Source organism: Oncorhynchus kisutch, linkage group LG30, assembly GCF_002021735.2.
Source record: "Oncorhynchus kisutch isolate 150728-3 linkage group LG30, Okis_V2, whole genome shotgun sequence".
NCBI lineage: Eukaryota > Metazoa > Chordata > Actinopteri > Salmoniformes > Salmonidae > Oncorhynchus > Oncorhynchus kisutch.
In genome coordinates this window covers 23482475-23509071 of record NC_034203.2, presented here as the reverse complement: position 1 = coordinate 23509071, position 26597 = coordinate 23482475, and the positions used below count along the sequence as shown (strand labels likewise).

The 26597-nt window shown below is 45.1% G+C and overlaps 1 protein-coding gene across 3 annotated transcripts in view; it reads left to right on the top strand.

Moving 5' to 3' along the window:
- The window catches only part of LOC109875213 (solute carrier family 12 member 7-like), a 47509-nt gene that overhangs the window by 9052 nt on the left and 11860 nt on the right, over window positions 1–26597 (top strand). For 2 of the 3 annotated variants that reach the window (XM_020467467.2, XM_031810425.1), the window contains exons 2-15: window positions 14680–14774; window positions 16518–16649; window positions 20914–21060; window positions 21309–21363; window positions 21529–21659; window positions 21882–22123; window positions 22386–22597; window positions 23205–23372; window positions 23587–23685; window positions 23845–23902; window positions 24524–24698; window positions 24830–24948; window positions 25122–25220; window positions 26473–26592. In XM_020467467.2, coding sequence (XP_020323056.2) covers window positions 14680–14774; window positions 16518–16649; window positions 20914–21060; window positions 21309–21363; window positions 21529–21659; window positions 21882–22123; window positions 22386–22597; window positions 23205–23372; window positions 23587–23685; window positions 23845–23902; window positions 24524–24698; window positions 24830–24948; window positions 25122–25220; window positions 26473–26592 — 1852 coding nt within the window. Of the gene's footprint in view, window positions 1–10295; window positions 10792–14679; window positions 14775–16517; window positions 16650–20913; window positions 21061–21308; window positions 21364–21528; window positions 21660–21881; window positions 22124–22385; window positions 22598–23204; window positions 23373–23586; window positions 23686–23844; window positions 23903–24523; window positions 24699–24829; window positions 24949–25121; window positions 25221–26472; window positions 26593–26597 lie in introns of those variants that run through there. The other variant, XM_031810426.1, reaches the window with a different exon arrangement.

The window sequence follows — 26597 nt, the reverse complement described above, 5'->3', positions numbered from 1 at the left end:
CAAGGATGAACCAGACTTGTGGAGGTCTACCATTTTTTTCTGAGGTCTTGGCTGTTTTCTTTGGATTTTCCCATGAAAATCCAAAGAGGCAAAGAGGCACTGAGAGGCACTGAGTTAGAAGGTAGGCCTTGAAATACATCCACAGGTACACCTCCAATTGACTCAAATTATGTAAATTAGCCTATCAGAAGCTTCTAAAGCCATGACATAATTTTCTGGAATTTTCCAAGCTGTTTAAAGGCACAGTCAAGTTAGTGTATGTAAACTTCTGACCCACTGGAATTGTGATACAGTGAATTATAAGTTAAATAATCTCTGTGTAAACAATTGTTGGAAAAAAATACTTGTGCCCTGCACAAATTAGATGTCCTAACCAACTCCCAAAACTATAGTTTGTTAACAAGACATTTGTGGAGTGGTTGGAAAACAAGTTTTAAAGACTCCAACATAAGTGTATGGTAACTTCTGACTTAAACTGTACACAGCTCATGTACAAAGCAGTTCAAGTTTACTGAGTGACTGATTCAGAACAGTAATATGCTCTGCTACAAGTACAAATAACCAGACAAAGACATTTGCAGACCTTTTAGATAAGCGGAAATATCAGGAGGAAAATGGTCCAATATAAAACACAATGTAATACACAGGTGAAAAGTATGATGAAAGGGGAAATAAGAGAAAAAAACACAAAGTAAACAGCAATAAATTACCTAACACCTTAACATGTGAATGAGAAAATAAGTCAATATAAAAAAATACATGCAAAATAACCCCAGTAAATGACCCACCACCTGAAGTGTAAATAAGAAAAAAGCACATAGCAGAAGTTTTTGAGGGGTAGGGTGCTCTGTCTCACTCGAGAACGAATGGAGTGGGGGTCCTCAGGAGTATTTCTGTCTGTAATAAAGCCCTTTTGTGTGGAAAAAAGTATTCTGATTGGTTAGGCCTGGTTCCAAAGCCCACCCATGGCTGCGCCCCTGCCCAGTCATGTGAAATCCATAGATTAGGGCCTAATGAATATATTTCAATTGACTGATTTCCTTCTATGAATTGTAACTCAGTTGCGTTTATATTTTTGTTCAGTATACATCATCATGTCCCAGACAAACGGGAGACATTTATCAGGAGGAATACCACCCATGGCACTATGTCATAGATGGCCTTTTCTGGACACTGCTGCCAGTTTCTGTAAGTCCTGATGGGGCGGGGGACAATGCAAATAGTCTGAATGGCCATTTGATTAGATGTTCAGGAGTCTTATGGCTTGGGGATAGAAGCTGTTTATAAGCCTCTTGGAACTAGACTTGGCGCTTCGGTACCGTTTGTCATGCAGTAGCAGAGAGAACAGTCTATTACTAGGGTGGCTGGAGTCTTGACCAATTTTTAGGGCCTTCCTCTAACACCGCCTGGTATAGAGGTCCTGGATGGCAGGAAGCTTGGCCCCAGTGATGTACAGGGCCGTACGTACTACACTCTGTAGTGCCTTGTGGTCGGAGGCCGAGCAGTTGCCATACCAGGCTGTGATGCAACCCATCACGATGCTCTTGATGGTGCAGTTGTAGAACCTTTTGAGGATCTGAGGCATGATCTGACCCATGCCAAATATTTTCAGTCTCCTGAGCGGAAATAGGTTTTGTCGTGCCCTCTTCATGACTGTCTTTGGCGTGGTGTATTCATGCATCTCAATAAACTATAACCTTAAAATGTTTTTTTTTCCTTGTACAGTTGTGTAGATAGATTCATCACTGATCCTACTACCTTCATCCATGTCAGACTTACTCCCATCTGAGCTACCTGCCATGGCTACCTCATTCTCAGTACAGCTATGCACATCCACCAACCAAACACATTACTGCGTTCACTTTCGAAACCGAATGTTATGATCGAACACAAAATACAAAAAATACGCCGTCCGAAGCGACCTCAAAGGAGCGTATTACAAGGAGTCGCCCCTTTTGTGATGAAAAACGACATTGCAATGCTATGCTACGCTCCGTGCCCTCCGTCTCTGTAGTGTGTGAATTGAGCTTAACACTCAATAATTAGCCTATACCCTTGGGGCATTCAACTGTTGTGTTATGACGTTCTGGGTTGAAGATATGCAGTATTTTGTTCTCAGTGAACCTACATTATGTTGGATATCTTGTTTACAGTAATTGAACATACTGGTAGTTGTTATCATATAGTCTTATGGTGTTCTTCATGGTGTTACATGATACTGTTGTCATATGTCAGATAAGCGAATATCTGTCTTTACTGTAGACATGGTCTACTCAGCTGTACCTAATAGCTGTATGTCATGTGATCGGAGCAGATAAGAACATAGTTATTATTCATTTATCTAGGTTACTCTGAGAAAGGAACCAGAGAGAATGAGAGTAAATTGAGACAACGTTTGTTTCCTAGGCCCTAGTGTTCCATTTCCCACAATCCCCTTATAATCCCCTTCCCCTCCAGGTTCCTATCCCAGATATTTAGTGGTGTACAGGATGTCAAAAGGTTATGACGCAAGTGGACTGTTGGAGCCCTTTTTGTGTGGAAATAGTCCTCCTTTCAGGAAAAGGATGTTGTGATGCTTGAAAGCTCTCTATTAAACGTACAGTATGTTTCCCACATTGTTCTTCCATTCAGGAAAAACAGACTCAGTGTCAAGAGACAGTCATCCCTTTTTTCCATTTATCAATTGCACTTTGTCAAAGAGTTTGGTCATGAGGCCTTCACATGTATTCCAAAAAACATAAATTATAAAGACACAGGGCGAGACCCAGATGCAGACACTGTGTAACGATGTACGCTGAGAGTCGGGAAGCAAGTTCAGGGAGTGAATACTTTTAATAAATAAATGAACAAAACAAAAAAACACAAGCAGCGCACCGACATGAAACAGGAACAGAAACAATGACGACTGTGGAAGAAACCAAAGGGAGTGACATATATAGGGCAGGTAATCAAGGAGGTGATGGAGTCCAGGTGAGTGTCATTATGCGCAAATGCACGTAACAATGGTTACATAAACGAGCAGCCTGATGACCTGGAGGCCGGAGAGGGAGCACATGTGACAGTACCCCCTCCCCAACGCGCGGGTCCAGCTGCAGGACTCCGACCATGATGATGATCCCGGGGATCAGGATCTGACCGGTTACCTCTGCTAAGGCGTGGGAACCTATCGAACTGGCTGAGGCGTGGGAGCATGATGACCTAGAGCACCGGAGAGAGAGCATACGTGACACACAGTAGACAGATGGTTCGAGTCTCTGATATTTATTAAAATACAAGGGGCAGGCAATAGGCAGGTCGAGGACAGGCAGAATGCCAGAGTCCGAAAGGTACAGGGCGGCAGGCAGGCTCGAGGTCAGGGCAGGATGAATGGTCAGGCAGCCGGGCTAAGTGTCAGGACAAGCAGAAAAGGTTGGAATCGGGAGGGCTAAAAAACAGAGACTAGGAAAAACAAGAGCACAGCAAAAACATGCAAGTATGCTTGAAGAGACGAACTGGCACCAGAGAACTTTAGGTATAAATACGCTGGAGAAGATAGGTGACACCGGGAGGGGGTGGAGACAAGCACAAAGTGAAACAGATCAGGGTGTGACCGAAATAGGACAGCACTCTAGTAAAGAAACTGAAATTGACATATTATTATTGCTGCCCAAACGTTTCAGGTATGAACCCTTCTTCAGCATGCAAGGCAATGGCAGTCAATGTCACAACAAGACCACACAGGTGGGCACAACATGTATTCCAATGTAAGGTCCATTGATTAATATGCGTGAATGAAACGGAATCAGAAAGGACATTGTAGGCTAATATGAGTGGTTTCAATATGTATTTATGACCTTTATTTAACAATCTTACTGGTGGATATAGGCCTAGAGGAGAATGACATGTTTGAGAACTAGAAGCCCAAGTGAAGGTGCCTGCTGGCTGCAGTCCACATCGTCACATGTTCCCCGTAATTCTGTTTCCGAATTTAGCATCTGTTCGTTCAGTAAATGTTTTTTTTGTGTGTGTGTGTGGGAATTGTTAAAAGTAGTTGTTATGATGTGCGTCTCGTGAGAGGTGTAGAAGTCAGGCGCAGGAGAGCAGGTATGTTAGAAACGTAATTTAATAATATAGTCCACCAATACAAAACGGTACAGACAAAAATACCCCAAATACTCGTGACATACAGCTATTAGGTACAGCTGAGTCATGTCTATAGGAACAAAACACAGTACCGACACTAAATACACGTGAAAACATCAAAATACGAACGAGCAACAATAACCAGAAGTCTAATCCCGCACGAACTAAGGCAGGCAACAGGTTACCCTTATACAACACAGAATTAAACACAAATGAAACCAGGTGTGAAAGGATCACAGACAAAACAAACAGCAAAGGAAAAAGGGATCGGTGGCGGCTAGTAAACCGTTGAGCGCTGCCTAAACAGGGAGAGGAGTTACCTTCGGTAGAAGTTGTGACAGTACCCCCCCTGATGTGTGGCTCCCACAGTGCGCCGACGCCGGCCTCCAGGACGACCCGGAGGACGAGGCGCAGGGCGATCCGGATGTAGGCGGTGAAACTCCCTTAGCATAGGTGGATCCAGTATGTCCTCCACCGGCACCCAGCATCTCTCCTTCACACCCTACCCCTCCCAATCCACGAGGTACTGAAGGCCCCCCACCCGACGCCTCGAGTCCAGTATGGACCGAACTGCATACGCCGGCGCCCCCCCGATGTCCAGGGGGGGACGGAAGGATCTCCCGCACCTCATCTTCTTGAAGCGGACCAGCCACCACCGGCCTGAGGAGAGACACATGAAACGAGGGGTTAATACGGTAATAAGGGGGAGCTGTAACCTATAACACACCTCGTTTATTCTCCTCAGGACTTTAAACGGCACCACAAACCGCGGACCCAGCTTCCGGCATGGCAGGCGGAGGGGCAGGTTTCGCCAGACCCGGTCCCCCGGTGCAAACACCGGGGCCTCGCTGCAGTGGCGGTCAGCACTTGTCTTCTGCCACCCTTCGCCCTGTTTAAGGTACCCATGGGTGGCCTCCCAGGTCTCCCTTGAGCGTCTCACCCAATCGTCCACCACAGGAGCCTTGGTTTGGCTCTGATGCCATGGTGCCAGAACCGGCTGATAGCCCAACACACATTGGAAGGACGACAGGTTCGTAGAAGAGTGGCGGAGTGAGTTCTGGGCCACCTCTGCCCAGGGGATATACTCCCCTGGCCGGTCCTGGCAATACGACCGCAGAAACCTACCCACATCCTGGTTCACTCTCTCCACCTGCCCATTACTCTCAGGGTGAAAACATGAGGTAAGGCTGACCGAGACCCCCAAACGTTCCATGAATGCCTTCCACACCCTGGACGTGAACTGGGGACCCCGATCAGAAACAATGTCCTCAGGCACCCCGTAGTGCCGGAAGACGTGAATAAACAGGGCTTCCGCCGTCTGTAGGGTTGTAGGGAGACCGGGCAAAGGGAGGAGATGACAAGACTTAGAAAACCAATCCACCATGACCAGGATCGTGGTGTTGCCCTGTGACGGTGGCAGATCGGTCAAGAAGTCAACCGACAGGTGTGACGAAGGCCGCTGTGGAACGGGAAGGGGTCGTAACTTCCCTCTGGGCAGGTGCCTAGGAGCCTTGCACTGAGCGCACACCGAGCAGGAGGCCACAAACCCTCACGTCCTTGGCTAGGGTGGACCACCAGTACTTCCCACTAAGACATCACACCATCCTACCGATCCCCGGGTGACCAGAGGAGGGGGACGTGTGAGCACAACATAATTAGCCTGTCTCTAACCTCCAGCGGAACGTACACCCGTCCAGCTGGACACTGGTGGCGTAGGCTCAACACGCGATGCTCGCTCGATGTCTGCGTCCATCTCCCACCTCACAGGTGCCGCTAGACAAGAAGCCGGGTGGATGGGCGCAGGATCCACTCCTCCGTATCATATAGTCGGGACAGTGTGTCTGCCTTAGTGTTCTGGGAGCCTGGTCTATAGGAGATGGTAAAACCTAAATCGGGTGAAAAACATGGCCCACCTTGCCTGACGAGGGGTCAGTCTCCTTGCTGCTCGAATGTACTCTAGATTACGATGGTCAGTCCAGATGAGAAAAGGGTGTTGAGCCCCCTCAAGCCAATGTCTCCACACCTTCAGGGCCCTGACAACAGCCAGCAGCTCCCGATCCCCCACGTCATAGTTTTGGTGGCGTGCCCGAGCGCTGTGAGAGCACGGCTCCAACCCCGGCCTCGGATGCGTCCACCTCCACTATGAATGCAAAAGAGGGGTTCGGATGCGCCAGCACGGGAGCAGAGGTAAAAAGAGCCTTCAGGCGACCAAAAGCCCTGTCCGCCTCAGCCGACAACCCCAGATGCACCGCCCCCCCCCTTCAGCAGTGACGTAATGGGAGCAGCCACCTGCACAAAACCCAGGATAAACCTCCGGTAGTAATTGGCAAACCCTAAGAACCGCTGCACCTCCTTTACCGTGGTTGGAGTCTGCCAATTACGCACGGCTGCAATGCGGTCACACTCCATCACCAACCCCAATGTGGAAATGCGATACCCAAGGAAGGAGACGGCCTGTTGGAAGAACAAGCATTTCTCAGCCTTGATATACAGGTCATGCTCCAACAGTCGCCCAAGTACCCTGCGCACCAGAGACACATGCGCGGCGGCTCGTGTAGCGGAATAGACCAGAATATCATCGATGTAAACAACCACACCCTGCCCGTGCAGGTCCCGGAGAATCTCGTCTACAAAAGATTGGAAGACTGCTGGAGCATTCTTCAACCCGTACGGCATGACGAGGTACTCATAATGGCCAGATGTGTTACTAAACGCTGTCTTCCACTCATCTCTCTTCCAGATATGCACCAAGTTATATGCACTCCTGAGATCCAGTTTTGTGAAAAAACGTGCTCCGTGAAATGACTCACCGTGGCAATGAGAGGTAGCGGGTAACTATACCCCACCGTGATGGATTTTAGACCTCTATAGTCAATGCAGGGACGCAGCCCTCCCTCCTTTTTCTTCACAAAAAAGAAACTCGAGGAGGCAGATGAGATGGAGGGCCGAATGTACCCCTGCCCCACAGATTCAGGTATGTATGTCTCCATAGCCACCGTCTCATCCTGTGACAGGGGATACACGTGATTCCTGGGAAGTGTAGCGCCTACCAGGAGATTTATCGCACAATTCCCTCGTCGAGGAGTTTGTAATTGGGTCGCCCTCTTTTTACAGAAGGCGGTAGCCAAATCAGCATATTCTGAGGGAATGCTCACAGTGGAGACTTGGTCTGGACTCTCCACCGTCGTAGTACCGATGGAAACTCCTACACACCTGCCTGAGCACTCCTCTGACCACCCCTTTAGAGCCCTCTGTTGCCACGAAATCCTGGGGTTGTGACTGGCAAACCAGGGGATCCCCAGCACCACCGGTAATGCAGGAGAATCAATGAGGAAGAGACTAATTCTCTCCTCATGACCCTCCTGCGTGACCATGACCAGTGGAGCCGTAGCCTCCCTGACTAGCCCTGACCCTAATGGTCGGCTATCTAAGGCGTGCACTGGGAAGGGTTTGTCAAGCTGAATAAGGGGGATCCCTAACCTATGCGCTAAACCACGGTCAATAAAATTCCCCGCCTCGCTTGAATCTACTAGCGCCTTATGCCGGGAAAGAGGGGAAAATTCAGGAAAACCAATCAATACATACATGTGACCAACAGGGGGCTCTGGGTGAGCTTGGTGCCGACTCACCTGAGGTGTCCGAGCAGTACTCGGCCTGGCATCGCGACTCCCTGGAGGGCCCCCCAGCACCGGTCAGCAGTGTGCCCTCTGCGACCACAGCTGGCACAGGAAAGGCCACCTCCTCCGGTCACCCTCGCTGCAGTACTTCCTAGCTCCATGGGCGTTGGAGTGGAGGAACTGGGGGATGGAACTAATAGAACTCGATCTGCAAACTGCACCTATAGTGATCAATCAAGGCCCTGTCGTTCCATCCCACGCCAGCGGCCAAGGTCCGGAACTCTAGAGCAAAGTCCTGAGCACTCCTCTTCTCCTGCCTCAGATGGAACAGCCGTTCACCCGCCGCTCGGCCCTCAGGTGGGTGATCGAACACGGCCCGAAAGCGGCGGGTGAACTCTGGGTAGTAGTCCCTTGCCGAGTCAGGATCGTTCCATACCTCGTTGGCCCACTCCAGGGCTTTACCTGAGAGGCAGGAGACAAGGGCGTTCACGCTCTAACCTCCCGAAGGAGCCGGATGAACGGTTGCCAGGTATAAGTCCATCTGGAGTAAGAACCCCTGGCACCCGGCCACCGTCCCATCATACTCCCTCGGGAGTGCGAGTTGAATCCCACTGGGCCCAGGCAATGAAGGAGAGGGTAGTGGTACTGGTTGGGTTGTGGCTGATGGAGGCGTGGGAAGGCCACCTCTCTCCCATCTTTTCATCGTCGCCATCACCTGATCCATTGCGGTCCCCAGCCGGTGTAACACTGCTGTGTGGTGTTGAACGCGCTCCTCCATGGACCCTGGGAGTGCGTCCGCTCCTGCTGACTCCATATCTGGAGCGGGATTCTGTGGTGATGTGCGTCTCGGTGAGAGGTGTAGGAGTCAGGCGCAGGAGAGCAGGTATGTCTGAGAAGCGTAACTTAATAATATAGTCCACCAATACAAAACGGTACAGACAAAAATCCCAAAACTATGCTCCACATACTCAGATACTCGTGCAACCGCACGGAGGAAAAAAACACAGTACCGACACTAAATACACGTGCATAACTGTGAAAACATATACGAACGAGCAACAATAACCACAAGTCTAATCCTGCACGAACTAAGGCAGGCAACAGGTTACCCTTATACAACACAGAATTAAACACAAATGAAACCAGGTGTGAAAGGATCACAGACAAAACAAACAGAAAAGGAAAAAGGGATTGGTGGCTTCTAGTAAACCGGCGCCGCCTAGCGCCGCCGAACAGGGAGAGGAGTTACCTTCGGTAGAAGTCGTGACAGTAGTCCTTATGTTTGTAAAGTTTAACATTGGTTTTGTTGTAGCAGTCTCAGCGTCATTCCGTTACTGTGGAATTGCCCTTGCTAATGAAAGTGTGTCTGATCAAGTTACTGTAGCTGCAAAGAGTGTCAATAAGCTTTAATTCTGAACGCTTGAATCAGAGCTCTTGTGAAACGGGGACCTCTTTTGGCAAGGCTTTTCATAGCGTGGCGTGTGGGATAGAGCTTTTCATTGAAACATAAGTAGTACCTCATCTAATCGTGTGATGTGTCATTTGAAATATGGCATCAGATGTGCTAGTCATCACCACAGCAGACCTTTCAATGTCACTGTCAGACGCCCTTTCAGGTCCATGTTATTTATATGCCAGACAACAACTCAGCAGTCGATTGACTTTGGTGTGGCTTGCACTTTTCACTTCCCAGAGGATCGGGTATACATGGGTGGATTATTTCTTCACGTCCTCTGTCTCAGCTACTCCATAATGATTTCCATTTGAGCTGTTAAATGTAAAAAGTACAGAATACTCGGATTATGTTTGAGGATTTTTGTAGCCTGTATACTGTTTACACACGTTTTATGCTAAGCTAATAGCTGAGTGGAATAAATGTGACAAATCAAATTGTATTTGTCACAATCACGTGTTTAGCAGATGTTATTGTGGATGTAGCGAAATTATTGTGTCTATTGTGTCTAGCTCTAACAGTGCAGTAATATCTAACAGTAATATCTAACCATTTCACAACAATACACACATCTAAAGTAAAGGAATGGAATTAAGGATATTTTAATATTGGGCGAGCAATGTCAGAGCGGCATAGACTAAGATACAGTAGAATAGGATAGAATACAGTATATACATACAGTATATATGAGATGAGTAATGCAAAATATGTAAACATTATTAAAGTGGCCAGTGATTCCAAGTCTATGTATATAAGTCAGCAGCCTCTAATGTGCTAGTGATGGCTATTTAACAGAATTTAACAGTCTGATGACCTTGAGATAGAAGCTGTTTTTCTGTCTCTCGGTTCCAGTTTTGATGCACCTGTCCTGACCTCGTCTTGTGGATGATAGCTGGGTGAACAGGCCTTGGCTCACATGGTTGTTGTCCTTGATGATCTTTTTGGCCTTCCTGTGACATTGGGGGCTGTAGGTGTCCTGGCGGGCAGGTAGTGTGCCCCCAGTGATGCATTGGGCAGACCACACCACCCTCTGGAGAGCCCTGCGGTTGCGGGTGGTGCAGTTGCCGTACCAAGCGGTGATACAACACGACAGGATTCTCTCAATTGTGCGTGTGTGTGCGCGCGCGTGTGTGTGTGTAGGGTCATGGTCTGTAAGCTCATTGAGCTGTGTTTCAGGGCACAGAATTAAAGTAGCTAAAGCTGCACACTCCCCCTCCCTTCCCCTCTCTACCCCTCTCCCTCCTCTACCCCTCCCTCTAGTGAGTGGATGAGGGGTCAGGAGCGCAAGGGCTGATGCTGCTCCACTGCCTCCAGACAGGACAAAGAAAGGATGTCCACAACTCTGGAGCAGCTGATTCCCAGGGCACCAAAGACACGTTAATCAAATCTGCTACAGAAAGCTACCTAGCGCAGAACAGACAGACATTCATAGAGAACTGTGTTACACAGATTCAAGTCAACCCAGTTGAAGGGGGGCTAGGCAGAGCGGACTGAGGTCTGTAACTACTGAGGTTTCCAGTAGCATACTGGAAGAGTGTTGTGGACCACAGCTGCACCTCCCCCCTGGTATGGAGCGTGGGGAGGGTTCACGACGATCAGGTGAGCTCATCTGTGTGATAAACCCTATGAAATAATCAGGCTAGACATATTTGCATATTCACAATCTGGTCTGTAGTAAGAATTTTGCTCATGACCACAGCTGTTTGTCTTGTTGTGGAAGCTTTGGTTAAGCCATCATCATGTATGTGTTTGTTAGGTCTGTCCTTGTGTATTGTACTGTAGTTGTTAGTCTGTGATACGTATATCTGCGTTTGCATTAGTGCTGGGGAGACCGAGGGTTAAATATAGGGATTTGATATCTCTCTCTGTCTCTGTGTCTGTGCGTCTTACCTTCAGGCTCAGGTGTGCTAGGCTAGGCAGCTTATGAATCTGCCACTGTGGAGGCTTAACGAGTTATAAACAGCTCTCATTGTCATTTATTATCATAGAGGCCGCACCACTTCACTTCACACTACCTGATGAGATTGTGTCGTTGTGTGGACAGATTTGTCAACATTTGGGTGGTTTTAAATAGTGAAAATGTCTGTTAAATCAGCCAAATGGTTAATATTTGAGCGAGAGAGAATTTGTCTACATTGGAGTTAAATTAAGATATTCCTAGTGTTTGAGATTCTTACCTTGAAGTTATTCACTTATGCCAACGGCAAAATGTGTTATTATCATACAATTTGGCAAGTACATCTACTGTATGTTCAGCTCTGTTCATCTCTGTCAACAGAACAAACATACTGTAATTCAATAGGATTATCTCCCAGAATTAATGCATAAACCTGAACCTGTCCACCTCCCTAGATTGACACAGTGTCAGCTCCCCTTTGTCTAATTTAACGATGTAGCCTGATATAACTGGTACCTGTGCCTTCCCTGTGTCTGGAATGAACAGAGCAGATGGAGATGGATGGTTCTACCAATGCCCTCGTCTTATCTTCGGAAGACAGGCTTGCTTTCCTTAGCCTACTGTAAAATGTCCTGGCTGTCTATCAATTGTATTTAGTGTGCTAGTTATGGTTTGCCAAACTCATGTCATTAGAAACAGCGACTGTGGAAAGAGACTACCTACTGGAAACAAACTGTTTGAATCAACATTGTTTCAACGTAATTTGTCAACGTATTGTGATGTGGAATCTCTACCTGGAAAAAATATATTGGATTCGAACCACAGGATTATGTCATCATTGTAACCAATCTTTAGCATAGACAAACCTTGTAAAATATGTTGAATTTTAACCTTTGAAACAATGTCAGATCTTCAACATTATATCCACTATATGTATATCATCACTTTTGCTATACAGTAAATAGCCTAATAACTTGTCGTCACGTTAACAAATTATGTTGGATTCACGTCCCCAACTAAACCCAAAATAAAAGTTAAAGAATAGGATTAAGCCATTGGCTCAGATTAAATTATCCAAGCATTATACATGGTATGACCAAAAGTATGTGGACAACATCTCATTCCAACATCATGGGCATTAATATGGAATTGGTTTCCCCTTTGCTGCTATAACAGCCTCCACTGTTCTGAGAAGGCTTTCCACTTGATGATAGAACATTGGAAAGGGCCTTCCCCAAACTGTTACCACAAATTTGGAAGAACATAATCGTCTAGAATGTCATTGTCTGCTGCAGTATTAACATTTCCCTTTACTGGAACTAAGGGCCCTAGCCTGAATCATAAAAAACAGCCCCAGACCAGTATTCCTCCTCCACAAAACTTTACAGTTGGAATAATGCATTCGGGCAGGTAGCGTTCTCCTGGCATCCGCCAAATCCAAATTCGTCCGTCGGACTGCCAGATGGTAAAGCGTGATTCATCACTCCAGTGAACGCGTTTCCTCTGCTCCAGAGTCCTATGGCAGGGAGCTTTACACCACTCCAGCCGACGCTTGTCATTGCGCATGGTGATCTTAGGCTGCTCAGCCATGCTGCTGCTCAGCCATGGAAACCCATTTCATGAAGCTCCTGACGATCAGTTATTGCGCTGACTCCTAGTGAGTGTTGCTACCGAGGACAGATGATTTTTATGCTCTTCAGCACTCGGCGGTCCTGTTTTATGAGCTTGTGTGGCCGACCACTTTGCGGCTGAGCCTTTGTTGCTCCTAGATATTTCCACTTCACAATAACAGCACTTACAGTTGACCGCGGCAGCTCTAGCAGGGCCGAAATTTGACAAACTGACTTGTTGGAAAGGTGGTATCCTATGACGGTGCCACGTTGAAAGTCATGGAGTTCTCCGGTAAGGCGGTTCTACTGCCAATGTTTCGCTATGAAGATTGCATGGCTGTGTGCTCGATTTTATACACGTGTCAGCAATGGATGTGGCTGAAATAACTGAATCCACTCATTTGAAGGGTTATCTACTGTAACTATAAATGTCTTCTTATGCAATCATAGAAACCGTGCATGTCTGTGGAGATCTTCACAATTGCTATAATAACCTGTGCAGAATCTCGAACAGCATTGATCACTTGCACTATGTAATTTTTATATAATCTCAACTGCAATCCAGGTCATTTGGTTGTTGTAACGTATACGCTTGGAGTCAGGAAGAAAGTGCCGAAGGTGAGTTTAATGATGAGAGACGGCAGATAAACAAAACAGGAGACTCATACTGACCAAAACCAACACGGTCTGATGACTGAGGCTACTGAGGGTTAACTAAAGGGAGAGTCAAGGTGATGAGATCCAGGTGTGCATAACGATGGAGAGCAGGTGTGCTTAATGATGGTTGCCATGTGTGCGTTATGATAGTTGCCAGGACTGGTGGTTAGTAGACTGGCGACGTCTAGCGCTGGAGCAGGAGTAGGCGTGACAGTTGTGCTATTAACAGTGATAACACATTAAGTCAGGGTTTCCCAAGCTCAGTCTGCGGGGCCCCAAGGGGTGGACGTTTTGGTTTTTGCCCTAGCACTACACAGCTGATTCAAATAATCAACTAATCATCAAGATTTGAATCAGCTGTGTAGTGTTAGGGCAAAAACAAAGATGTGCACCCCTTGGGGTTTGGGAAACACTGCATTTAAGTTGCTGTATAAATATCTGAAATTGTATTCCCATTTGAACTTTGTTGTGTTTTTAAATGGTTGAAAGCGCAGTGATAACACATTTGAGAATTCAACAAACTTCTGGCTGTCTTTTTGAGTGGATGAATAAAGGTTGAAATCTCATTGATCAACGTCTCAATCAAATATTACCCAATTTCTATGTTGGAATTACGTGGTGTGTCCAGTGTGCACTGTAGGGCAAACTAAATATGTATTGCAAAGAAATCCGATGCTTGAGAAATTGTGCACTTTTCATTGAAACCCTCTTGGGAAGTAACGTTCAATCTCATTTACAAGGAAGTCTCTGTAATGGAAATGGTTGATCTGTTGTGATGATTAATAGGAGATTGGCGAAACTCCTTTTATGGAACTCTGTCGTTATCGGCCTGAATACTACACTTCATAATGAGATGACAACATTGAAATGTTCCTTATCACTGCATCTCACCTCTTATTTTACACCAGGTGGAGAGCAATCATTGGAAAATAACATTGTATTACAGTATCACAAAAAGATAAAGTTTTGTTCAGGGTAGTTTGTCCTTGTTCATCATACTGTACAGGAGATCTACAGTCTAATTCTCATTGACAAGTGTCACTAGCAGCCTCATCAGATGCACACGATCGCATTGATTTCTCTCGTCACAGCATAAACCCATAGGACATTACCACGGAAATGACAATCAACATGACTTTGTCTGGACTGTAGAGGTTTTCTTTATCGATTGCAGAGGAAAGTGGTGTTTCATAAGAAATGTAGTTTTTAAAAAAATGCAATATTTTGGTACCATGTAATCAATAAGATACCATGAAATCAATAGTGATTGGGCAGACAAATATAGTAGAGGTGTTTTCTTTTTCATTTTCTTTTGTCTCCCAGGAGATGTCACTCCCAGAGAGAGCAGCCCTTTCATCAACAACACTGACCAAGACCAAGAAAACTACTACGATGGCAAAAACATGGCTCTCTTTGAGGTAATCCACATGTCAAGGCTTTTGATGTCATAATGTAATTCATTACCACATAGGTTTTATGCCACTTTAATGTAAAGTGAGAGCTACAGTGGGGCAAAAAAGTATTTAGTCAGCCACCAATTGTGCAAGTTCTCCCACTTAAAAAGATGAGAGTGGCCTGTAATTTTCATCATAGGTACACTTCAACTGTGACAGACAAAATTAGAAAAAAAAATACAGAAAATCACATTGTAGGATTTTCAAGTAATTTATTAGCAAATTATGGTGGAAAATAAGTATTTGGTCACCTACAAACAAGCAAGATTTCTGGCTTTCACAGACCTGTAACTTCTTCTTTAAGAGGCTCCTCTGTCCTCCACTCGTTACCTGTATTAATGGCACCTGTTTGAACTTGTTATCAGTATAAAAGACACCTGTCCACAACCTCAAACAGTCACACTCCAAACTCCACTATGGCCAAGACCAAAGAGCTGTCAAAGGACACCACAAAATTGTAGACCTGCCCCAGGCTGGGAAGACTGAATCTGCAATAGGTAAGCAGCTTGGTTTGAAGAAATCAACTGTGGAAGCGATTATTAGGAAATGGAAGACATACAAGACCACTGATAATCTCCCTCGGTCTGGGGCTCCACGCAAGATCTCACGCCGTGACCTAGTGAATGACCTGCAGAGAGTTGGGACCAAAGTAACAAAGCCTACCATCAGTAAGACACTACGCCACCAGGGACTCAAATCCTGCAGTGCCAGACGTGTCCCCCTGCTTAAGCCAGGCCCGTCTGAAGTTTGCTAGAGAGCATTTGGATGATCCAGAAGAAGATTGGGAGAATGTAATATGGTCAGATGAAACCAAAATATAACTTTTTGGTAAAAACTCAACTCGTCGTGTTTGGAGGACAAAGAATGCTGAGTTGCATCCAAAGAACACCATACCTACTGTGAAGCATGGGGGTGGAAACATCATGCTTTGGTGCTGTTTTCCTGCAAAGTGACCAGGAAGACTGATCCGTGTAAAGGAAAGAATGAATGGGGCCATGTATCGTGAGATTTTGAGTGAAAACCTCCTTCCATCAGCAAGGGCATTGAAGATGAAACTTGGCTGGGTCTTTCAGCATGACAATGATCCCAAACACACCGCCCGGGCAACGAAAGAGTGGCTTCGTAAGAAGCATTTCAAGGTCCTGGAGTGGCCTAGCCAGTCTCCAGATCTCAACCCCATAGAACATTTTTGGAGGGAGTTGAAAGTCTGTGTTGCCCAGCAACAGCCCCAAAACATCACTGCTCTAGAGGAGATCTGCATGGAGGAATGGGCCAAAATACCAGCAACAGTGTGTGAAAACCTTGTGAAGACTTACAGAACACGTTTGACCTCTGTCATTGCCAACAAAGGGTATATAACAAAGTATTGAGATAAACTTTTATTATTGACCAAATACTTATTTTCCACCATAATTTGCAAATAAATTCATAAAAAATCCTACAATGTGATTTTCTGGATTTTTTTTCCTCATTTTGTCTGTCATAGTTGAAGTGTACCTATGTTGAAAATTACAGGCCTCTCTCATATTTTTAAGTGGGAGAACTTGCACAATTGGTGGCTGACTAAATACTTTTTTGCCCCACTGTATGTGCTTACATGGATTATATTGTAGAGTACATATCATCCAAACATTTGTTGCTTTTGTTTGTTCTGTACTTGGATGTCTTCAACATCCCGATTCAATGTCGTTGTATCCTTATTGACAGGAAGAGATTGAGAGCAACCCCATGGTGTCCTCCCTCCTCAACAAGCTGGCTAACTACACCAACCTCACCCAGGGGGTCACTGAGCATGAGGAGTATGAAAATGAGGAGGGGGTTACAAAGATTAGAGTCAAGGTACGGACCACATTACCATTGTGCATTATTAAGAATTTCTCCTGGTGGGTACTTTGTGGGAGACGTCGCTAAAGAGGTACAGTAGTAGACAGACATTGTATTAACTGTCAATCCACTTGACAAGGACGTTGTTGTTGGATCACAATAACATCTATATTATTGTGCAAACCAACATGAGTTGACTAGGTTAGTGTGGTAGCTATGCAACAGCACTTCTGAGAGCAGAGCGCATGTGAGAATATAAAGCAGCATTCTTCTGACCAACCAACCAAAGAAATACTCCTACTGTTGCTATTCAGCGTCACAGAACCAACACGAGGCCGCAGAAACTAACCATGCCTCTGTCCCCTGACAATTACCCCAGTACCTCTCCCTGCTGGAGATCTGATTGGCTCAGGGGGGGGAGGTTGTGGAGACAGAGTGGATAGTGAGGATGCCACTCCAGGTTGTGAACGGTCCATGAACAAGGGCCACATTGACCCTGGTAAAAAGGCGTATAGGAGAACCAACAGCAGTATTGAGAGAGGGCTGTGTTGTGTTATGGGATATATGGTATGTACTGTCTTCATGCAGTGTCTTTGTGTGCGAGTGGGGGGGGGGGGCTGTCGATGTGACGTGTGTGCGTGTGTGTGTGGTGGGGGGGGGGGTTCTCTGATCTTGAAAGAGTGGGGGCCGTTGCACCTTTGGAGTATAACAGGGGGTGCTTATGTCATCAGGCGGTGGATGACACATTCGAGTTGTTCATTTATCCTGTGGTGATCGGGGCATGGATTGTATGGCTGTAATGAAGTTCAGCAGATCATTGTTAAGGTAGCCTGTTACTGTACACTGTGTAGCATTATGTTTGACTGTTATATTTGGCTATTCATGCTTTCCAAACTGTACAAGCACACAGAGCAAATATAGTATAATTTCACTGAATAGTTCTGTTGTTTATTTCTCTGGAGAACTGCAAAGGACTTCAAATACTTTACTGTTATGACATATGAGCATGAGTTGGGCATGTGGAAAATAGGCTGGGCACTGTGGAAGGATTCTCTACTGATGCTTTGTTACTGACGTCTTGTTACTGACGTCTTGTTACTGATGTCTTGTTTCTGACGTCTTGTTACTGACGTCCAGTTACTGACGTCTTGTTACTGACGTCTTGTTACTGACGTCTTGTTACTGACGTCTTGTTACTGATGTCTAGTTACTGACGTCTTGTTACTGACGTCTTATTACTGATGTCTAGTTACTGACGTCTTGTTACTGACGTCTTGTTACTGACGTCTTGTTTCTGACGTCTTGTTACTGACGTCTAGTTACTGACGTCTTGTTACTGACGTCTTGTTTCTGACGTCTTGTTACTGACGTCTAGTTACTGACGTCTTGTTACTGACGTCTAGTTACTGACGTCTTGTTACTGACGTCTTGTTACTGACGTCTTGTTACTGACGTCTTGTTACTGATGTCTAGTTACTGACGTCTTGTTACTGACGTCTTGTTACTGATGTCTAGTTACTGACGTCTTGTTACTGACGTCTTGTTACTGACGTCTTGTTTCTGACGTCTTGTTACTGACGTCTAGTTACTGACGTCTTGTTACTGACGTCTTGTTACTGACGTCTTGTTACTGACGTCTTGTTACTGACGTCTTGTTACTGACGTCTTGTTACTGATGTTTTTTTACTGACGTCTTGTTACTGACGTCTTGTTACTGACGTCTTGTTACTGATGTTTTTTTACTGACGTCTTGTTACTAACGTCTAGTTACTGACGTCTTGTTACTGACGTCTTGTTACTGACGTCTTGTTACTGACGTCTTGTTACTGATGTCTAGTTACAGACGATTTCTTACTGATGATTTCTTACTGATGTTTTGTTATTGATGTTTTGTTCGAAGGACATTGCGTTGACTTTTAGCATTACATCTGACTACTCATTGTCTGAAAAGCCAATGCCAACTGTATCCTAATGCCACTCTCTCCCTAGACCCCCATAAATATAATTATTTGCGTTCTAAATTCTAAACTATGACACACGTTTATACTGCAAACAATTTATCAGTTGTGTTTACATAATTTTATCAGACAATATTTGCCAAACTTCATTTGGAAACACAGGAGGATGGATGTGGGATGGAACAGGCTAAACCAAAACAACTTATGTGATGGAATTGTTTCAGGAGGATTGGGGTGATATGGTTGGCATGTGACAGTGTTGAGTATGTGTAGAGAGAGTAATGAGGGTTTTATGAGAGTAACCCTGCTAAATGATGTTTGTAGTCGTGAGAAAATATTTGTAATCGTGTCGCTACAGGGCACAGTTAAGCAGCTGACTTCAGACCATTGACTTCACCATTGTTTTTTATGCTGCCAGTGACCGGATTCTGACTGAAATGGTTTTGATGGTTGCTAATGAGCCAATTGTAAAATAAACATTTTCTAAATAATGTACGGCTCTGATAATAGTCTGTCAGCGCAAGTCTTTTTGCCCACAATACAATTGAATACCAAAATGTATCTCAGTATTTATTGTGGCAGATTTTATTTTATTTATTAGGATCCCCACTAGCTAGACTTACTGGGGTCTGACACATTACATGAGAGACATTACAGGCAAAATACTTTAGAATTTACATACATTTAAAAACATTAACATGTATTGTGCGTGTGTGTGCATCAGTTACACATACATGTCAGTACATACAGTATACTGTATATATAAAAATATGTGAACACCCCTTCAAATTAGCAGATTCAGTTATTTCAGCCACATCCGTTGCTGACACGTGTATAAAATCGAGCACACAGCCATGCAATCTTCATAGCGAAACATTGGCAGTAGAACGGACTTACCGAAGAGCTCAGTGACTTTCAACGTGGCACTGTCATAGGATGCCACCTTTCCAACAAGTCAGCTTCTCAAATATTTGCCCTGCTAGAGCTACCACGGTCAACTGTAAGTGCTGTTATTGTGAAGTGGAAACGTCTAGGAGCAATAATGTCTCAGCCGCCGAAGTGGTCGGCCACACAAGCTCACAGAACGGGACCGCCGATTGCTGAACTGGTCATCGGGAGCTTCATGGAATGGGTTTCCATAGCAGAGTAGCCTCAGATCGGAATGCCAAGATTCGGTTGGAGTGGTGTAAAGCTCTCCGCCATTGGACTCTGGAGCAGTGAAAACACGTTCTCTGGAGTCATGAATCATGCTTCACCATCTAGTTGTGCAACTGACAAATCGGGGTTTGGAGGATGCAAGGAGAACGCTACTTGCCCCAATGAATAGTACCAACTGTAAAGTTTGGTGGAGGAGGATTCCTTGCTTCCAACTTTGTGGCAATAGTTTGGGGAAGGCCCTTTCCTGTTTCAGTATGACAATGCCCCCTTGCACAAAGCAAGGTCCATACAGAAATTGTTTGTCGAGATCGGAGTGGAAGAACTTGACTGGCCTGCACAGAACCCTGACCTCAACCCCATCGAGCACCTTTGGGATGAATTGGAACGCCGATTGCGAGCCAGGCCTAATCGCCCAACATCAGTGCCCGACCTCCCTAATGCTCTTGTGGCTGAATGGAGGCAAGACCCCACAGCAATGTTCCAGCATCTAGTGGAAAGCCTTCCCAGAAGAGTGGAGGCTCTATTGGCAGCAAAGTGGGGACCAACTCCACATTAATGCCCATGATTTTGGAATGGGATGTTTGACTTTTGGTCATGTAGTGTACACACAACAAGTAGGTCATGGGAGAGTGGTGTTGTGCCGAGAGGTGTTGCTTTATTTGTTTTTTGAAACCAGGCTTGCTGTTCACTTGCACTATATAAGATGGAAGGGAATTCCATGGACCAAATGTGTGTGTCAGTGCTGTGTGTAAATTGACTATGCAAACAATATGGGATTTCCAACACATTAATGCTTATTTTATAAAAACAAGAAGTGATGTAGTCAGTCTTTCCTCGACTTTTAGCCAAGCCAAGAGAGACAGGCATGCATAGTATTAATATCAGCCCTCTGATTACAATGAAGAGTAAGACGTGCCGCTCTGTTCTGGGCCAGCTGCAGCTTAACTAGGTCTTTCTTCACAGCACTTGACCATATGACTGGACAATAATCAAGATAAGAGAAAACTAGAGCATGGAGGACTTGCTTTGTGGAGTGTGGTGTCAAAAAAAGCACAGCATATCTTTATTACAGACAATTGACCTTGTATTCTCAGCTGTATTTTACAGGATTGTACAATATTGTACCTCTTTTCTTCCCTGGCCCTCTACGTTGGCTCCTCCAGAGTCCTCAGATGGGCACATTCATCGGCGTGTACCTGCCCTGCATGCAGAACATCCTGGGAGTCATCCTCTTCCTGCGTCTCACCTGGATCGTTGGCACTGCCGGCATTTTGGAGTCTTTCGCCATTGTCGTCATGTGTTGCACCTGTGTGAGTACTATGTAGTAATACAAATAGAGTACTAAGGTGTGAGTACTAAGGTGTGAGTACTATTGGGCTTAACTACTTATATACAAACACTCCTCCGTTTTGGGGAGTTCAGGTACTAAACTGTGGAATTCTCTGCCAATCTTAGTTCTCTCTGCCATGAATGAAGCGGTCTCATTTTGGTCCCCGAGGACATTGTAACCATACACCCACCAATGCTACTCTTTTGTATTTTTTTTACTCTCTTACAGACCATGCTGACAGCGATATCCATGAGTGCTATTGCAACAAATGGGGTAGTGCCAGGTAATGTCAGTTCAACTTATTTTCCACCTTGAATAAGAAACCTCAACCTCTGCTTTTATGGTTATTTAGCACTATATCCCTATTGCATTGGAGCTATATAATCTGTGGCTGACTTCTTTTCCTTTCCAGTCCTTTTACCCATATCTGTTCTCTTGCCCCATGCAGCCGGAGGCTCCTACTACATGATCTCCAGGTCTTTGGGACCAGAGTTTGGTGGGGCTGTGGGCTTGTGTTTTTACCTGGGAACCACATTCGCTGGCTCCATGTACATCCTGGGTACCATTGAGATCCTTCTGGTAAGGATAAAACAATGCCTGGTCGTGATATAGGAAATACACAATGTTTAGAGGCAGGAGTTTTTCATTACCACATGACTCTTCCAGGAGTTGGCACCTTGTAACAGCCTATAACAATGGCTTAGACTTTTTCCTGGACATGTGACATGGGCCGGGGAAACTGTTGGCCCAAACAATGTTTCATGAAGGTAGTGTCCGAGCTTTCTCCTATTCTTGTTCCAGACGTACATCGTGCCGAACGCTGCAGTGTTTGTGGCGGAGAAGAAGGAGGGCGAGGCGGAGGCCATGCTGAATAACATGCGTGTGTACGGGACTTGCTGCCTGGCTCTCATGGCTCTGGTGGTGTTTGTGGGAGTCAAATATGTCAACAAGCTGGCCCTGGTCTTCCTGGCCTGTGTGGTGCTCTCCATCATGGCCATCTACGCCGGAGTCATCAAGACCGTCATAGAACCACCAGACTTCCCGTGAGTTAGATAGTTCATCTATAGGCAAAGGAGATGCTTGTGTCTATGTTTGTCTGGTCAGATTCATATTCACACTTTAATAAAGGACCATCATCAGTCATCTGATCTTACAGGGCTGAATACTAAAGTGATCACACAATGATATCAGTGAGACAGATATTTATAGATGTTTTACAGTGGTTACAGTGGCCAAAAGGGAAAAGATTCTTAGTTCTATATACAAGAAGATATCCTGATGAATATATGTATATATTTCCCACAGAATATGTCTCCTGGGGAACCGTTCCTTACAGAACCACAACTTTGAGAAGTGTGTGAAGACAGAGGTGATCAAGAACGTGACGTACACCACTAAGCTGTGGGAGCTGTTCTGTGACAGCCACCACCTCAACGCCACCTGTGATGAGTACTTCACCCTGAACAACGTCACTGAGATCCAGGGCATCCCAGGCCTGCTCAGTGGGGTCATCAAAGGTCAGTGGAGCAACAAGACAAATTTCTCGAAAACAATTGTTGCGTGGTAATAAAGTTATCTGATTCTGTGTCAGAGGACACTTATTGGCACTACTACTACTTACTCACTTACCAAATGATTATTGGCATATTTTATCAAAGCCGTATCATCTGGTTTGATCAACCCGGGGCGCAATAAGGAAGTCAAACTAGTCGGGGCATGGACTCTACAAGGCGTCAAAAGGGTTCCTCAGAGATGCTAGCCCATTTTGAGTGCAAAAGTTGTGTCAAGTTGGCTGGATGTCCTTTGGTTGGTGGACCATTATTGATACAAACTGGTGCGCCTGGCACCTACTACCATACCCCATTGGAAGACACTGAAATATTTTCTCTTGAATGGCACATATACACAATCCATGTCTAAATTCTTTGAAGGCTTAAAAATCCTTCTTTAACCCGTCTCCTCCCCTTCATCTACACTGATTGAAGTGGATTTAACAAGTGACATCAATAAAGGATCATAGCTTTCACCTGGATTCATCTGTCATGGAAAGAGCAGGTGTCCTAAATGTTTTGTACACTCAGATTATAGTCTACTATAATGCGTCTCCTCTGTGTCCCCTGTTAGACAACATGTGGGGGGACTACGGGCCCAGTGGGATGCTGGTAGAGAAGAAGAGGCAGTCATCTGTTCCAGCCCAGGATAACTCCAGAGATATCTACATGCCTTACGTCTTCAACGACATCTCCACCTTCTTCACTCTGCTGGTGGGAATCTACTTCCCCTCCGTCACAGGTTGGTATAGTAGCCATATTGTCATATTGTAGCTACCTCCATATGATATAATGTATTGTTTGTCATCCTCACGCTGATTGTAAGGGTGCTACTGTAACTTACGCTTTTGTGTTTTTAGTTTTGGTGTTGTTTTCTGCTGCGGAGATAACATTTAAGTATGTTGGTGATTTCCTGAATTTCAGCTTCTGAAGAATCTATGTGTGTCCCATCACAGGAATCATGGCGGGCTCCAACAGATCTGGAGACCTCCGAGATGCCCAGAGGTCTATTCCTTTCGGCACCATCCTGGCCATAGCAACCACTTCTTTCATTTGTATCCTTGGAGTAACCATGGAGATGATGATGTGCATGTGTGGAGTGGTGTGCATGCATGCATGGAGTGCTGGCATGTGTGTTTTAGTGTGGGAGAGTGTATGTGTTGTGCATTTGTTAACTTTGACAACACTATTTCTTTCTTAACCCCGACTCCCAGACATGACCTGTGTTGTGCTATTTGGGGCCTGTATCGAGGGTGTTGTTTTGAGAGACAAGTAACTACTATTCCACAGTTATTATTTATGACATGGCTGTTATGACAGTATGTACAATAGCATTGATGCAGAAGCCATCCCTGCTGTGTATAACTTGTATATTAAAGACCTTTGTGTCATTCAAACAGTGCCTTCAGAAAGTATTTACACCTTTTGACATTTTCCACATTTTGTTGTGATACAGCCACATTTTTGTCACTGATCTACACACGATACCCCATACTCTCAAAGTGGAATTTTGTTTGTAGAACGTTTTTTAAATCAATAAAAAATTAAAAGCTGAAATGTCTTTAGTCAATAAGTATTCAACCCCTTTGTTATGGCAAGCCTAAATAAGTTCAGGAGTAAAAATGTGCTTAACAAATTGCATAATAAGTTGAATGGACCCTCTCTGTACCACAGATATAGAATTATCTGTAATGTCTCTCAATCGAGGAGTGGATTTCAAGCCCAGTTTCAACCACAAAGATCAGTATTGACTCATGGGTGTGAATTCTTATGTTATTAGATTTCATTTTCAATCAATTTGCAAAACTTTCTCAAAACATGTTTCCACTTTGTCATTATGGGTGACAGCACCTGTGTTTGTATACCATTCAACTGTGTCTCTTTCCGCTACAGATTTGGGGACTCTGTCAAGAAGAACTTGGTGATTGGAACTCTGGCATGGCCTTCTCCATGGGTGATCGTGATTGGCTCCTTCTTCTCCTGCTGTGGGGCAGGGCTGCAGAGTCTTACTGGTGCCCCTCGTCTGCTGCAGGCCATAGCACGTGACGGGATTGTCCCCTTTCTGCAGGTCAGAAGGTCCTAAAGTCTGTGCTATGCCCCTTGCTATTGCATCTCAATAACATAAACACTTCAGCTAGTTTCTCTATCTCTTTATTTTTCTCTCTCCTTCTCCATCTCTCTCTCTCTCCCCTCCTCCAGGTGTTTGGTCATGGTAAAGCCAATGGGGAACCTACCTGGGCCCTCTTGATGACCGCTGGGATCTGTGAGATTGGAATCCTTATTGCATCACTGGATGCTGTTGCCCCCATTCTCTCAATGTGAGTATGTTCAGTATGTGTGTAGAAGGTGATACTGCAAATGTGAGCTTGTGTCTTTCTCTCTATAGTAATGGGATGTTTTATCCTGTCAGTTGTGTACAGTATTAGCTCATTATCCTTTTGGAAGCCTATAAGTCACTTCTATTCATCTTCTCCGTGGGGCTGGGTTGCAGGTTTTTCCTGATGTGCTACCTGTTTGTCAACCTGGCCTGTGCCGTCCAGACACTACTCCGCACTCCCAACTGGAGGCCCAGGTTTAAGTTCTACCATTGGTGAGTTAATATTTTCCATGCCAAAAGTGTCAATTCAGGGATCTTAGACTCTGGAGCAATATTAAGTTACAGCCCAGCACTAACACACCAAAACACATCCAATCAACTAATCATGAAGCACTTTGTGAAATAGGTCAAGTACATATGCAGTCTTACGAGCAGATATTCAGAAGGAGGCAGAAGGTTCTGGTGCAAAGGTGTCCATATTTCTTAACAGCGATAGCCTGCGATAAATATTTACAAGACAAATGGGTAGACAATGAATTTACTTCTCACACAAAATACCGAACTGCACTAAGCCTAAAACAGGCTCACCCTGTAGCTTCCATAGCTCTTACATGTGTACATGGCTCAAGCAGCCTCCCCTCGATCAACAAACCCAATCTACCTAGAAACCCAAAACATGCACTTATACCCTCTAAGCCCCTCTCTGGTACATACCCATGTCCAATGACAAGTAACCACATAATTGGTATACAAATGTAACTGGCTTCCTCATAATTACCCAAATACATACATTCTGTCTAAAACAGATGTGACCACTTCCATGTGCACTTTAAATTGGGCACACGTTAAACATTAATCATGAATTCCTACATGAATAGAACCTGCGAATGACCGCAACTCAGTACAGTATTGTAGTGCGCAAATGGCGCACAACTCAAATGACACAGACAAGACATGACTCACTGTGCTCCGACACAACGTGGGAAGTATGAACAAAGGAAAGCATTAACAGAATGAAACAGAGTCTCTAACTCGTGAGTGTTGCAATGATTCTGTGCACTGAAACAATGTTCCACTCTCGTAGGCTAGAGACAAGTAAATCACCGCATTTATGTTTGGAACCGATTATACGAAAAATACCTTTCCATACAAACATTTTACTACAGAACTGGGTATTAACCTTAAACAGTAGCTTATTGCTAACAAAGGAGCTAAATTCTTATATAGTCATGTGCAGTGTTGAGTATAATGCTTCTTGAAATAAATGGCAAAATGCACATGGGAAATAGAAAGTGCTATTTGGATATAGAGCCGATTAGACAGTGTGCGTGTTCGTGACAAGTGGGCATAAATCCACATCATCACACACTTGATAAGTTAAATCAGGTGTGTCAGTGCTGGGCTAGAACGAAAGCCTGCACTGCTCAAACGTGCCCAAGATCAGGATGTAGTAACTCTGACATAATGCCTATCCAACCAATAAGCCCATTCAATAAGCTGTTGTCCTGTTTTCTGGTCCCTGCAGGACGCTGTCATTCCTGGGGATGAGCCTGTGTGTCTCCCTCATGTTCATCTCCTCCTGGTACTACGCTCTGGTAGCCATGTCTATCGCTGGATGCATCTATAAGTACATTGAGTACAGAGGGTAAG